We start from the raw sequence: 15488 nt of genomic DNA, 5'->3' as shown, positions 1-15488 counted from the left end.
CAAAGTTTTGACTAGAGTGGACGTTTGAAATAGTGTTTGGGCAGAGTAAGTGCAGTTGCCTAAAGATACAAACAGGCATTGTCTGTCAGCTCATCAGTTTATCTTGAAACCCATTTCCCCAGTGAAGGGATTTTCTAAAACAGTAATCAGTGGGTCAGTGCTAGGAACATGGACAATTCTCTTCTGCTAGATGACTATAGCAAAGAGAAGCAAAGAAATGTTTACTGTTGCTAATAAAGGGGTTAAAATGATAGGATAATGACGATCAAGACAGTTTGAAAAATAGTAGGAATGTGAAAAGGTCTGTGGAATGGAAGTCCCTGCATGAACTGGAAATAGATGCCATTTGGATTTTTAGCTTCACACAACCTAGTTTTTCCTTACCTGTGGTCATGCAAGAGATGAGTGGAGGATCTAGGACCAATACTGGTGCTTTCTTACTCTCAGCCCAGAGTTTCTGCAACATTATCAACAGATGTCTGTAGAGAGGGCAGACCTCACTGCCTGTCCTCATGATGGAAAGGAAAAAACAAGAATGACAAAGAGCACAGTTTGTTGCAAAAAAAAAAAGCATCGATGTTCAGACAACCATGCCAAACTTAGCCCACTCCTACAAGTGCTGGATTAGGAAAGAATATACTAATTTTTGAATCTGCGTAACTAGTAGCTGTGATGTACTGTTATAGAAAATTAGTTCTTCAGGTTATCATTTGGGTTTAAGCCAACCTTACTGAAGGATAGCTAATCATAATATAACCAATCATATTTTTATAATTGGTCATTTCAAATAGAATTAAAAAGCATTCTGAGTAGCCACCTGAATTGGTGTTATATTTGGAGTATTTCCTTTTAAGATGACATAAAATGTTTTTGTCCTAGAGTATGTGCTTTAGAAACCAGTAAGATTTGAAAATGTTTTTTGACAGGACAGTATTACAACTGAATAAATGTCATATTTCATTTCATGTCTGGCCCTCTCAGTAGTGTTACATTTCTTTAGTTATTCCTTGCTTTGATTTTTCCTCTTTCAGCTTAAGTTGTCCTTTTCTGTTGTCATGTTCTAATGGAGAGTAGACAAGAAACAAATCTACTAGGTAAATACTATCAGTGGCCCATAACTCTTCATATTCAAAGAAGTAGCCACTTCTCAGTTTAATTCTAAGTGTGACAATATCAGTTTGGGTGTGTAACTCCATTCTGACCAGCCTTACCAAAGCCCCTTCTTTGATTTTCCCATTAAGCCTGGCTGCTGAGCTTTTTTGAGAGCACGTGAAAAAGGAGAATGTTTTCAATACAGACCGTTCTTCTAAAAATCTGCTCAGAAACAAAAGAATGTGTTAAACAAGTATTGGGATACTTAAGTTCTCAAGGAAGATTCACGGTAGATAATAAAAACATTGAATTAGATGATACATTTTTGCTAGCAAATACACATTTAAGCATTTCCTATGGCATACAGCTCTCACTATTAGATCAATCTAGAGATGAAAATGTCACTTATTATTTAAAAAGACTATAAAACTCTTAAGTTTAAGAAATATTTAAGCTGTCACTCATCACATACCAAGAAACATATATATATATATATAGCTTTCTTACATTACCTACACTAATGTTATTTCCAAATAGTTTAACTGAGCACTTTAAAATTAAGTGAGGGTTAAATAGAAACTCCAAGGTCAGGGGACCAAATTCTGGTTTCTATTGCAAAACCAAGGCAAACAAATTGATTAATTTTATTTGAGAGTCAGAAAAAAGTTCGGTTTGTACTATGACACATTTTAAAGAATGAAATAAAGGTTATATAATTCCATGTCCCAGAAGCTATAATATGATTTGTTTATGTTTTTTTGTTACTGACTTGTTTATTGAGATCCACATTTTAAAATTTAAAAACACTTTGTTAAAAAATACCCTTAATCTAAAAGTCTTTAGATGATTTGGGGCTTATAAGAATGATTGAGTATTTATTTCTATTTGCTATTTCAAAAAAATGCTGCTTAGGAAATGGTGGAGTCTAAACATTATCAAACCACCATCCTAACAAAATATTTTGGAAAGTATGATGCTCTCATTTTTCTTAATACCAACATGCATTGCAAAAATTCTATAACCTTCCCCAAAGCAGATGTTGGACAGTCAATTATTTAAAACAAAAGAGGACATTGTATTAATGTTAGTTCTATTTCTTTAACTTTGTAATATCTGAAAATAAATACACATTGGAAGTGACACATTCCTGAGAGGCAGGGTTGTGTAATTAGGTAAGAGCACCAGGTACTTGAACAAGACCGCCTCGGCTCAAATGCCAGCTCTACCATTTAATAGCTTTGTCGCCTTGTGCAAGCTACCAAACCTCCCGGTTCTTTTGTTTCCTCATCTTTAAAGTGGAGATAATAATAGTACTTACCTCATAGGATACTGCGAGTTAATTTACGTCAAGTGTTTAGAACAGCGCCAACATATAGGAAGCACACAATACATGCTAGCAATTATTATAAGGTGTTATTATGTTCTTATACTTGGAGTCAAACTCCACCTACTTGCCTTTCAATATTGCTTTTGTGCAGGTGCACCATCCACCAGGGGTCTTTCAGTTCAGGAAACACTGAGACTCACAAGAGTATCACAGGCTACACTTGGCGCCAGTTTACCCAGAAGGTTGTGGGACAGGAAATGTATTTTTCCAGGCAACATCAGGCTCTTCTCTGCACAGGAGCCCCCTGTAGTAGCGGGCACGGCAGTTCACACGGTGGGTGGGAAGCTACCTGTGCCTTCCCCAGGGGGCAGCCCAGGTGCAAGGAGATGAGCTTTACGTCAGTGGGAGCGAGGTTCACTTAGGCTTAGCAGCCTCACGCAAAACACAGAGACCTGGATACAAGGCCTGGTATAGTAAGAGGCCTTCTGGTGTTCTGACATAAAGTTGAGGAACTTAGAAAATTAAAAGAAAGAATAGCTAGCATGTCTTTTTTGGATATTCCTATTGGCTACCAATAATTACAAAAAGATATGGACGAGGATTTGCCTCCTTGATGTAGCTGTTGAGGACCTACATCACAGGTGTTTTAACTTTGATTTCTGTAAAAAGATCCAGACATTCTATGTATACTAGACATGTGGACAAAACGTTGACATTTTATGAGGGAAAAGAACATACCTTTGTTAGTAAAACTCCTTTTCCATAGCAAAGGGTTGTAGACGTATCTCTAGGCAGGACCAAGCCTTTGGTCTGAGAGTACTTCTAGAACTGGACAGATTTGTCCTGTAGCTTAACTGAAATCAGAGTACATACCACAAAGCAGAGACGAGACATTACAATAAAATACTGCAAAGGACTCCATTTAGATGGTCATACTTTGGATTATTTACAAAATATATCTTGCAGTTAGAGTAAGAGCTAACTTACTGGGCATAATCTCTGTATTTATCTAGATTCTTAAAAAAAAAAAAGAAGCATGAACTATATCCAATTTGTATTTGAACACAGACAATATTGAGGAACTTACTGTGACATCAACAGACCAATAAGCTCACTTACTCTGAAACCACACCAGTGGTGTAAGAATAAGCACAAGGGCCCACCCTGGGAAGGGTGGCTACCTTCCTGTTTACTGTGGTAGGAGAATGGACTTCCAGTTTATCTAGATCAAAGGGCTTCAGAGGGCTTTAATTTAGGTCATAATCCTCTTTGATAAGTTATTTAAAACCTTGTCCCCTTTTATGGAGAGAAGGTGGTAGGAAGCTACTTATATGTACTTGCATGCAAATATTTACATATAACCTTAGGAGGTTTGAGGGCTTTAGTAGATAACCTTGATCAGGAACACTTCGTCTAGATCAGAGAAGAGTGCTAGCAGATGTTAGGAAAATTAGCTCCTTCAATGGTAAACCTTTCAAGTTACATTTGCCTAGAAGGCTTTTCAGTTGATAAAAGTGATCTATGATAGAGAATTTTTGGACCTGACTTTTATAGCCCCATTGGTTTATTCTATCAGACCTTTAGAGCAAATTAACACTCTGTTTGCACAGGTACACCTGTGAAATTCAGAAACTTCGTTCAGTAAGTTCAACACAGAGATCCCAAAGTGGTCCATTAGCGTAAAAAAGTTTGCTTTGTTTTCAGAACAAGGATTCTTTTGAATCCTTCCCTTGAAGGATTTTTCATTAAAATTGGCCTAGATTAAGAGTATTTTTAATAAATTATTTGCAGAAATGGAACTGTACAGTTATCCTCTATGAGTAGGCCTGAGGCACTGCTTGGGCCTTGAACAAAATTTCCTCCCATTTGCTAGGCTTATCTGTGCCCCTTGCTTGTATGGCCTGTGATTAGGCTAATAGCAGAAAGTCATGTATCTTAGCACCCCTAGATCTTCGACCTCGAAGATCCTCAGAGAGTGTCTTACAAGCTTACCTCAGGAAATAACAGTATTCTTGCAGCAATGCTCCTAAACTGCTGCAAAACTACTCTTCGTGCTCTCCTAGGAGGATAATTTGCCCTGTGGTTTTTCTCAGTCAGCCAGAGAAGAAGTCCTACTACAGTCATTCAGGATTTCAAAAATAAAAGGATTTGTCAGAGGGCGGCTAAGGGATCACAGTGGCACAGACAGGACTTTGCTGATTCACTGAGGAACGAAGCCAAGCCAATTTCCACATTTCAAGGCACACATTTAACTGAAACATCCTTTGTAAACTATCGGTTTACATATATGAACCACTTGTATGGAAGAATCAAAAGGAAATGAAATAAATGCAGTTTGTACATGATATGAGAGTCAAAAGAAGGTGAAGAGAATGTAAGTTTTCAAATGGGAAGACCAGAGCCCCCTGATGAAATCCTGAGTGACAGCAGATTCACAGGACCTTCTGCTATGGAAGACTCAATGGTAGCACAGAGCGCTGGGAGTAAACCAAATATTTTCATGTTTAAGAGAGAACATTACCAAGGATCCTCAGTACAATTCATTTTAATTCATCATTAAAACAACAACAACAACAACAACAACAACACAAATTTCTTCTTCCTATGGTGATAGTGGGAACTATTTTTGGAATCTTACCAGCTCCAGGAGGTTTTTCATGAAAATTGCTAATTGTTAGACAACAGATTTGAGCCAGCAATTTGTCCATAATGTTAATAACAAAGTGTATTATTCTATTCCAAGTCTAGTTTTTTTAAGTTGTGCGCATATTCAGAAACCCTAAGTGTCCTCTAAAATACATGTAAGTGCTTCATAAAATCCTGTTTAATGTTTGCAAAAAATGTGTCTTTCCTGCCACATGCCGTATTTTCACATTTCTGGCTTCAATAAGTAAAAAGACTTAAAGATACGTGGTTGCCAGGTATTACTACCTTTCAAATTACATATTTTTTGGTGTTACCTTTTCAAGGATTTCAGGCTTGGCATATAATGGAGCTAATTAAATTTCTGTCCTAGGAAGCAGCCAGCGACACCACTGCCCCAGGCACATAACCTCCACTAACTACACTCCTCCGCTCATTTATTCTGTATGTGAGATGAGGCTCCTCAAACTGCAAAGGTAGAGGACTCAGGCCAGACATCTGCTGATGGGTTTTCAGTAACTACAGAGCCAGCACTGGAGCCTCAGCCCTGACAGCACACATCACAGAGGGGTGACAGCGGAGGCACCTCTTCCCGTGTGAGCTGGCTGTGGATGACAATCTGCCAAACTCAAATAATGGAAGAGGCATTAGTTATATGAAAATGAACCAACTTGGCTTAGCTCTAAACTCTTTTGCAAGATTCTAGGAATATCACCGCATTTTGCCCTAAGATTGTTTTTGTGAACAACCCAGAAAACAATCAGAAAACAGAATTATGTGGGGAAAGATTTCCTTTAGTTGTTTCATTAGTGCATCTTTGTAATTAAGCAATCTCATCAGTCTTCGTAAGAAACAAATGCAAAATTTAATAACAATCCACTCTTTGGCAGCCATTCTACTAGGTTCTTTACCCACGGTATTTAACTTCATGAAGCTTTTTTCCCCACGCTATTTAATATCTAGGAAAACTAGGATGAAATAGTTAGACATGGAATTTAAAACAACTTTGAGAAGCCTTGGATTTATCTACTTTAACACTGAATGATGAGCTTAAATGTTGTGTTTCAAAAAAAAAGTTTTCTGTGGAATTGTTTGGGAAATATTTATGAAAATGAGTGGTATTCATGCATGTGTGAATATGACATTAATCTTAAAACTATGAATTCCTTGAGAGGAAGAATTTTCAGTTGTAGACAGTCATCTCTTATAGAAGGAGCTCAACATTACTCCTGGAAATAGGGAGATCTGTTACAAAGAAAGCAGTGACTATCCGGACCTTAGGATAGGATACAGAATAGATAGAATCTATTTCGCTGAAAACCAAGAGAAAGAAATTAATCTAAGATATCACCTGAGAGAGTAAAATATGGATCTATTTATTCTTCAGATAGATAAATTATTAAAAGATTAATAGATTGATGTGACAATTTACATAGATATATAAAATGGGGATTAACTCATTCATTTCTAAGATAAAAAAAGTGGTGCATTTCATTTTCTGTAACATTAAATCTGTTTAAATTCCTGATTATATTCTTGAATAATAGCTTTTTTCTTTTTGTTTTCCCTTGGACAGTTGGACAGTGTCACCTCCCTGATCCAAGCAGCCAAAAATTTAATGAATGCTGTAGTTCAAACAGTGAAAATGTCTTACATTGCCTCAACCAAGATCATCCGAATTCAGAGTCCTGCTGGGCCTCGGCATCCAGTTGTGATGTGGAGAATGAAGGCTCCTGCAAAAAAACCCTTGATTAAAAGAGAGAAGCCAGAGGAAACTTGTGCAGCTGTCAGACGCGCCTCAGCAAAGAAAAAAATCCACCCAGTGCAAGTCATGAGCGAATTTAGAGGAAGACATGTCTACTGAAACCCTTCTTCTACTCGAGTGTTTATATTACAAAGGCCTGGCTAACCACACTGCTTTGTTCTTTCTTACACTTGATTAGTTCTGTAAGTTCACTATTTTAGAATTTAACCCACAGATAACGTAAAACATTGGAAGCCTGACCAACATGAGCAACGTATCTTTGGGATCATGTCATTGTCATTCTGTAAAGCCAGCACCCAATAAGTAATCAATATATGCTTGTTGACTGAATGAAACATTAAGGTGCCATTCAGCCTTCCCCATCACAGAGAATCTCTTATATCCATTACTAAATGAACACAGGAGACTCCAGTGAGCCCTGTTCATCTGTAACAGCTTAAGAACACTCACCTTTTTCGATCTGAATTAAAACACTGACATGAGCTCTTGGCTTGGTTTTCAGTAGAAACAAAAGACTTCATAAAATACTTTCCCATTATATCTCCATGCTGTCTTTACCTGATCTAACCTGACAGACATCTGTGACTCCTGCTACGGGGGGAAAAAAATCAGTCTCTAAGTATTTGTAACTATTGTCAACTGATTGGGCTGTAACATCCCTCCTGAGCAAACCTGAGCAGTCAAGCTCATTTCTGGATTTTCAAGGTCTGCCTTACTTCTTCATGAAACTATTTATTAACGTTATAAAGTCAGCAAGTCAATTTGATGCCACAAATGTGCCTTTTAGGACTCCGTTGTGTTCAGCAGTTCTGCATGTTGAGTTGTAGATTTAACTGGGTCCACCAGAATACATACATGGAAGAAGAGTTTTCACCCATTGCTGTAACGGGTATCTTAACTATATCCCCGAGTGAGCTATGATAGCAGAAGTGTAAGTTCTCCACGGCTCTGAAACTCCATCTGTATTGGCTTGAGAGTGCAATTAACAGGAAAAGGCCAGTTTGAAAACCCTTTTGGCATTGAGTAAAATATAACTCAAAAAATATGTGTGAATTGTACCAGTGAACTATGAAGTAGAGTTAATGGTAATTAAGATAGAGTGATTTTAATAACACTTTTTAAAATAAGTCACAGAGGTCATTTTATAACTACACTCATTGTGCTCACCCCAGTTGAATTCATAATGGACTTCATAATAGTTTCAGAGTCTAGAGTATGGCTTCTCTCTCTCTTTCTGGAGGAGTTAAGTTTCAGTTTCACTTTTGCTCATGCATAGAGCTCACAGGATTTTAAATATGTGTTTCCTATTCTACTGTACCAAAATTATATTATAATTGTAACTTCACTTTGGAAAACATTGCCATTAATGAGTTGTTTTAATGACCACGTCACCTAGATAAAATTCAAGCCTGCAACATCAGTTGATGTTAGGAGGACTAGTTTGGGCAAAAGAACGTGTGAAGCATAAGAATGCATAAAGACTGAAGCGTGATGTGCTTAGTGTCTTGAGCCAAATGGTATGTGAAAAGAATTTACTTAATAGGTCATTGTTACTTACGGTGAATATGTCAACTTTTATTGTAGTGTATTATACTTTTCTTCCAAAACACTATATTACCTGGGCTCAGCACAGACATTTTCTAGGAGTGAACACATCTTCCCTGTCTTGCAGTGTGCATCGTGTGCATCAGCCCACAGTTGTTCTGAGCAGAGTCCAATCCCTAAAAGAGAAGACAGTACAGAAGGAATTAGAGAATGCAGATAATTCTGTTTTCCAGAGCCAGCTAACTAAACAGGGAGGCAAAATCGGGAGTTTCTTCTGTTGAAATGCTAACATCACTTTCTGCTCTAAAAGTGGTCACTACAAGAGTGACATCTATGACACGTCCTTTCCTCAGGTGGAAGTGTGAATTTATAGTTTAGTTGAGAAAAAAAATTTAATCACCAAATTACTAGCTGTGTATCTTAGTTCCTAAAGCCACACGTTCAAGACTCCTAAGACTCATCAGAAAATCTATAATGTCCTTTTGATCCTACATCAGCTTTCCACAGGTTGGAGTTTAGAATGCAGCACTGGATGCCAAAAGAACAGAAGTAACTGGAAATTATACAATTATTAAAAAACCTATCTTAAAAAAAAAAGACTTTTTACCCAAAATGAGATGTGAACAAGGCCTCCTCTTTAAAGGAGATAGATTTCTAGCTTTGCTCAAACAACTATAATTAAATAAAACTTAGTATATTAAAAAAAAATTAGCTTGAAGAACAGCCGAGAAGTAAAGTCTGCTGCAGCAACCAAAGGTGCAATAAGAACAAGATACGTGGATCTAAGAAAGACACCTGTCCACCTGACTGAATTCCTACAGTGGGCAGCATTTCAGGATTTAATTCAGTTCAAACCTGCTAATAATATAATACTTATTCACAAGAAAAATTAGCAAATATATTAACAAATCTTCTCATTATAAAACATAGTTACATGAAATCAGTAAGTATGAAGGTAGTATATATATTTATAATTATCCCTTCTTCTGTACGGGGATGACAGAAATTTCTTAATGAGGGTGATTGCTTGGTGGCCTATCTATGTACGTCTTGATATCGCATCACAGAGATTGGTGCTTATTCTAATGATATCTTTGCTTTATCTTGCTCATCAAAACTCACCTTTTTCTTTTAATGAAATTAATTTATGTAGAAAAAAAATCCATGAAAAGGAGGAGGGGTTTATACCATCTACAATGACATTTTCATCTCAGTGAGCTGCCAGCATCACTGTCAAATGGTAGACTGAACTCACAGTAACTTACAAAATATCTGTGATATCATAATTCACTGAAGAGTCTTTTAACTAGAAAATCTGGAAGGTTTTCATCAAATTGGAAAGGTGATAAATATAAATCTCTCCCTTTTATTTATCCCAAGTGGGAATTCATGAATTAAAACACTTATTTCTTTCTAATGGACTCCATGTATGAGTCTGGGGGAAAAAAATTCAAACAATGAAATTTCTAAGGTAATTTGTTAATTATTCCCTTTCTGCTTATGAACGAATATTATGACTGTATTAGAAAACATAGTATTCTTAAAAGTGCCTTTTGGCATTTGCAAATCTCTTAATTTACCAGTATCCATGTAACATCTATGTTCCCCATAAAATTCCTTCTAGAAGGGGCACATCGCCTCACAACTACACAGAAAGGTCCCCTTCTTCAGTCTGGAATTCTTGCACACCTTACAGCTTCAAAGGAGGTCAGTTTTCAAGTCATATGAAAGCAAGAAAAGTGAAAATTGTGAACACACAGCCAAGTGCCCAATTTGGGCCTCAAACCTAATAATTAGTGCTCCTCAAATTTAATGAGTGGCTGAACAGACTAACATCTGACAACAGAGAAATGATTTCCGGTGGCTTTCTACACCTTTACATTCAGGGCAGTCTTTTCATTTCACCATCCCTGAGCTCGGTATCTACCAATAATTGCTGACAGTTTTCTACCAGAATGATGCAGTCAGGCCTGCTCATCCCAGTCAATTACCCCCCAGTAATGTCCTTTCCTCTGAGTCCATGCACCAAAAATCCTCTCTCCCATCTCTCATCCATTCCTTAGGTGTCTATCCCACATGTAAGTTAATACATTTTGTAGCATTCTAGTTAACATTATCAATTTAAGTTCTCAGCAACATTATTCCTTACTGTTTTCTATTCCAGAAAACATCTCTTTTGGTGTCAAATGCACACTTGTGTGCTAGAGATTGTGGTTCCCATGGATACACAGTTCTGTAGAGAGGCAGAATGAGGAGAGAGAGATCTGAGACTTTCGTAATGATATTTACTGTTCTCTAGTGAACTCATCGCAGAATTGCTAGCCTGTTTCAGTATCTTTGTAAGTAATTCTTTAGGTCAGCAAAGCAAGCACTGAAATGTCAGGCTGAGTAAAATCTGTGCTTTCTTTTGTCAGCCTATCTTTTGCATATTTAGGTGTCAGTCATTTTTTCTGTGTGGAAGGTGAGAAATATTTCTCAGTTTGACTTGATCAGAAAGTTTAGGGGCAGCCAGTTAGACGGTTGTAATTTGCATGTTATTTTAATAATTATTTTTAAATAAACTAGAAAAATGGCTGCAACCTGAGAAATTTACATATGATTTTCATTTGTATGTCACATACCAGAAAACAACACTTAATCAAGTTAAAAACCCTATAGCATTCCTTTTGTCATAACTCTCTTTCCTTACCATTATAATATATTTAATATTAGCATTTTGCGTGTTACTACCAAACAAATAGCCAGACCTAATGACAGAAGTGTCTGTCCACCAAGTAGTTTATAAAGTTTTCACTTTGGTCCTTTGGGTCTATTAGGAAAGAAAATATGGATATTATTAAAACCAGATGTATGCAACTAAAGATGCCCTAATCAAGGCTGTAACACTATCTTAGACATCTAAAAGACAGAAGAATTACAATTTTAAATGCATTTCTTTGGCTATTTTAACCAATTTACACAAATAAGAAACATTTTCTATTAAAGCAAAAGAAAGACTAGTTTATGACATTAATCATTTTACATGTGAATTTTTTCCCCTGTCAAGACAAGTAAGATCTATTCTTGAACACTTCAAAAGAAGATCATTAATACTAATTGAGAGAACCATTTCCAAATGGAACCCAACTTTTCCAGAATCCCATCGACAGGCAAGGATGGTCTGCAGAGCTGGCCTTTCTGTAGGTCCTGGGATGAGATGTCTCATGGCTGCAGGCTGACTTAAGGCATCCGACAGTCCCCACTGGTTTAGGGAAACAAAACACAAGGACTGACTTTCAAAATGAATTTAATAAGTTGGAGGGAAAAAACCAGTAAGTTGTAAAAGAAAGTGGGTAAGAAAGTGTCAGAGGTGGAGGAGGGAATAAGAAAGGTAGTTGCAGAAGCAGGTAACTTTTATCCCAGAGAGGGGATGAGATTTTGGCTCTATGAGGATTAGGCAGCCTCCTCCTGAGGAAGATTTTAAGGGCTGGATGGGGCACTTGCCTTTGCCGGTTTGGGTAAAGTCATGTCAGGGCAGGAGGATGAACTATGTAACTTCTAGGATCATTTAGTGATACTGTTTGCAAGATAAGAAACAGAAATTCAGCCAATTTTTTAGGCTGATTGATGGGTGCAATTCTAACCACTATCAGAATTAATCAGGATATTATATATTTAATAAATATCTGTAGAGCAACTTTGACTTTTCAAGCACTGCTGTAGGTTCTCAGGATACATCAGGTAACAAAACAGTGATGCCTGCCCTTCTGTGCCAACTCTGTGTTCAAAGCTATTACTTTACTTGATTCTCTCAGTGACCATAAGGGATAAATATAATTAGCTCTAATCCTTAGATAAGGAAGCTAAGGATATGGATTTTGCTTGAAAATTCACTTGCTTTAAAATTTGATTGCACTCTAGAGTCAACTTTTAGCCACCACACCATCCGGATTTCCTGGAAAATGGGATTGAATTTTTCAGTTGAAAATGGGATGCACATTTCAAATGTTGGCTGGCTTCCCACATAAGAGCAAAAGAATCAAAGAAATATAAGTCCATACCTACATCATTCAAAGCAGGTACATACATAATTAGCTGAATATTATCACTTCTAATAACCAAGTGAAAAATATCAGATAGGTGAGGAGTGACTGTTCCATCTAGGTGACCTAAAATAAGATGAAAACCTTTGTCAAATTACATTTATTTTCACAGAAGTGAAATTGTCAATAGAGATGCCTATTTAAAACTCAACTTCACCATCAACTGAAAAACATCTGTTGACACCAGTTCTTTCCTTTTTTACTGTTAATGTGTATCTGTATGTTTAAAGCTAAAGTTTCCTTGTATTCCAAACCAACCCAAACCATAGGAAATGTATGTTTCCTTCTTTATGGAGGTAACAAATGTTTACAATGTGTGCCTGACTGCAGGTAAATTTAGTCCTTTAACTTTACATAGTCCTTCCTCTTAGAGACAACTGAAGGCTAGACTCTCCTTTCTCCCCATGTTGCCAGGTAGGCCTCCGTATCTCAGGCCTGAGGTAGGTAAATGACTTCCTGATCTTTCTTAAGGTGGAGCCACAGGTGTTTCCTTAAACTGGGAATGTATTTTTGGGGGGATCTGTACTTTGGGGTACGTGGTCATGATGGTGTCTGTTTCCAACTGTAACAAAAGGAAGCTCTCAAGAGGGAAATTCTTTTCGAAAAAGGCTGAGATTTCTAACAGTCATCTCTAAAAATCTCTTCAATGTAGGACAAATACAACAGCCACTTAAACGGTATTAGCAGAGTGGTCCTGGCATTTTCATTTCACAAGGGGTATTTTCTAGTTCTAAAGTTTTCTTTACTTTGCATTTTCAAGAAGAATGTTTATTTTTTGTTCTGGGTATTTGGTCTTGAAGGTGTAGCATCTCTTTAAACATCTTAAAGCCCTCTTTCAATAATTACATCAATAGTTCAAAGCCTGAAGATAACTTTTTTTTTTTTCCTGTTCAGACAGCCATGTATCATGCAGTCCCAGGCCAAACTCAACACATCACATCAGTTTCCCACTTTTATGATTTAGCTGAACCTCTCTGTGACACGCAGTGAGAGTCTAGCTTAGACTGACAAGTGTCCTTGGTTAGGGCTTCTAACTTCAAATTTGGACAGGCGTGTTTATTCATAAAGCAAAGGGGCAAGTCTGTGATGTTAGTTCATACTCTCTTGTTAAACAGAACTTTTCTTAAGACTTTAAACATAAAATTAATTTTAAAAAGACTGCAGAGATAGTACTCCATTGCTTGCCAAATCTTACACCATTACAGCTCTCTGTTCTTACCTGCTGGCATACAACGTATCTATAGAGGTATAAACATGAGAATTTCAGCAACTCTCTTGCAGGATTAAGCAGTGCTTCTTACTGATTTTGAAAATCGTCCTTGTGTTGTACAATCCCTCCAAAGAAAATTTCATTGGACCTAAATGACAGGATGATGATTTCTCTTCTATATCCGTGACTAACCAGCCCCTGAAAACAGAAGTAGACATATGTTATGCCCAATTTAGGACCTCATAGTTGGGGCTTTAAACAAAATTTTCTTGGGCAAGTTGTCAGGTGATTAAATATGAATTAAAACTTCCAGTGAAAGATTTCCAGATGCCCCTGCTTTCCATTTTGATTATGGTTTTGGTCCCATAGTGACTTGGCAAAAGAAAAGAGTCAGTCACTCTACCGTATGTGCTTTCCTAGCACTTCTGACAGTTTAAAGTTAATTTCTGAAGGTAATGTGCACACTGTAATTCAGGAGGAAGGCAGATTTAAACTAAGACAGTCCGAGATGAAATAAAAGCAAGCAGTTGATAACGGTCATGCTTACCGCAGCGATATCTTGAGGACTTTGGTGGCACCTGAGGTGTTTCAAACTACCTTGCTTCTACACTCACCCCGCCGGGCACAAGGCAGAACGGGGCGGAGTGAACCACCCACTGTAGTAACTGCCACTTCAAGGGAGTTTTACGGTTTGGCTATAGATAAACTTTGGCAAAAGCACTTGTGGAGCTTTCTGGTCATTATTTATCCTTATATTCACCAATCAATAAAAATAAATTATCTATCCAGGAATAGATAAAGCTCTTTAACACTCTCATGACACTGAAATAGAAACCCGAATATTTCTTTTTTGAGACCCGGCATACATTTTGTGCTTAACTGATTCAAAAATTTTCTTTCACTCTGTACTTATTTCACATATGTAATACTGGGTTTGTTTCGAAGGTATGCAGTATTATTTGAAATAATATATTTATTTCAACTCATGTCACTGTAGTTTATTAATAATTTGTCCCACTAATAATTAAACTGTATATTAAAGCAATAAAAATGAAAGGATTGTTTATACATTTGGTGTTTATCTTTGGTGATATGTGTCTCAGGTGGGACAAAACGAGGAATTACTGAGTAGTATAACCAGTGGTCTAGGTATCGGCTTCATTCCTACTCACCTTCAGTTATTATATGTATATGTAAAACCACTGTTGTCTCTTCTGGGCCATCATTTTCTCCTTCAAGGCTCCCACTGCTTCAGAACGCTTATTGCTAAGTCTCGATCTGTTTCTATATTTTCTTAAAATGCAGTCTGTACATTTAGAGTCTCTATCACTTAATTCCTGTGAAAAACCATGCCTCTCCTCATTCAGTTCTGTTCAACAGCAGCTGCCTCTTAGTTAATGAAAATGCTAGCATGGATTGCCTCTCTGAGTCAGTCCATCCTGGGCCCGAGGAGCCCGTATTTGCTCTGGCAGCAGCTTTTCCTCACCGTGATCTGCTGTCATGCTTGCTCTAGGGGTGGAAATGGAACTAAAAGCACTCTTGGCAAGAGGCGTCTGTTCCTGCCTGGAGGCTGAGCCCCGATGTTTCCTGGACAGCGCCATCAAACATTCCGTCCACCAGCAGTAACTCACAGCTGTCACTTCCTGTCACCACATGTCCAATATCCTGTGGCTTGTGAGGGAAAAGCTGCTGCACTTCATTGTCAACCGGCTGGCTCCCTGCCCTGTCTGAATCCCGTTTTTGGAAAGGAAGAGAGGTTCCTGAGGTATGGGTCCGGAGAAGGGAGTTCTTGTGAAGCCAACAGGGAACGTCAAAGCCAAGGGC

The 15488-nt window shown here is 37.6% G+C and overlaps 1 protein-coding gene across 11 annotated transcripts in view; it reads left to right on the top strand.

The window, feature by feature from the left end:
• The window catches only part of CTNNA3 (catenin alpha 3), a 1350411-nt gene extending 1335677 nt beyond the window's left edge, over positions 1-14734 (top strand). For all 11 annotated transcript variants that reach the window (XM_074374085.1, XM_074374091.1, XM_074374088.1 and 8 more), the window contains one exon: positions 6639-14734. In XM_074374085.1, the coding sequence (XP_074230186.1) occupies positions 6639-6926 (288 nt within the window). In that variant the 3' untranslated portion in view covers positions 6927-14734. The remainder of the gene's footprint in view (positions 1-6638) is intronic.
• The last annotated feature ends 754 nt before the right edge of the window (positions 14735-15488 follow it).

This window comes from Camelus bactrianus, chromosome 11 (assembly GCF_048773025.1).
Source record: "Camelus bactrianus isolate YW-2024 breed Bactrian camel chromosome 11, ASM4877302v1, whole genome shotgun sequence".
NCBI classification, from domain to species: domain Eukaryota; kingdom Metazoa; phylum Chordata; class Mammalia; order Artiodactyla; family Camelidae; genus Camelus; species Camelus bactrianus.
Note: the sequence above shows the minus strand (reverse complement) of the source record. Positions and strands in the feature narration are given on the sequence as shown.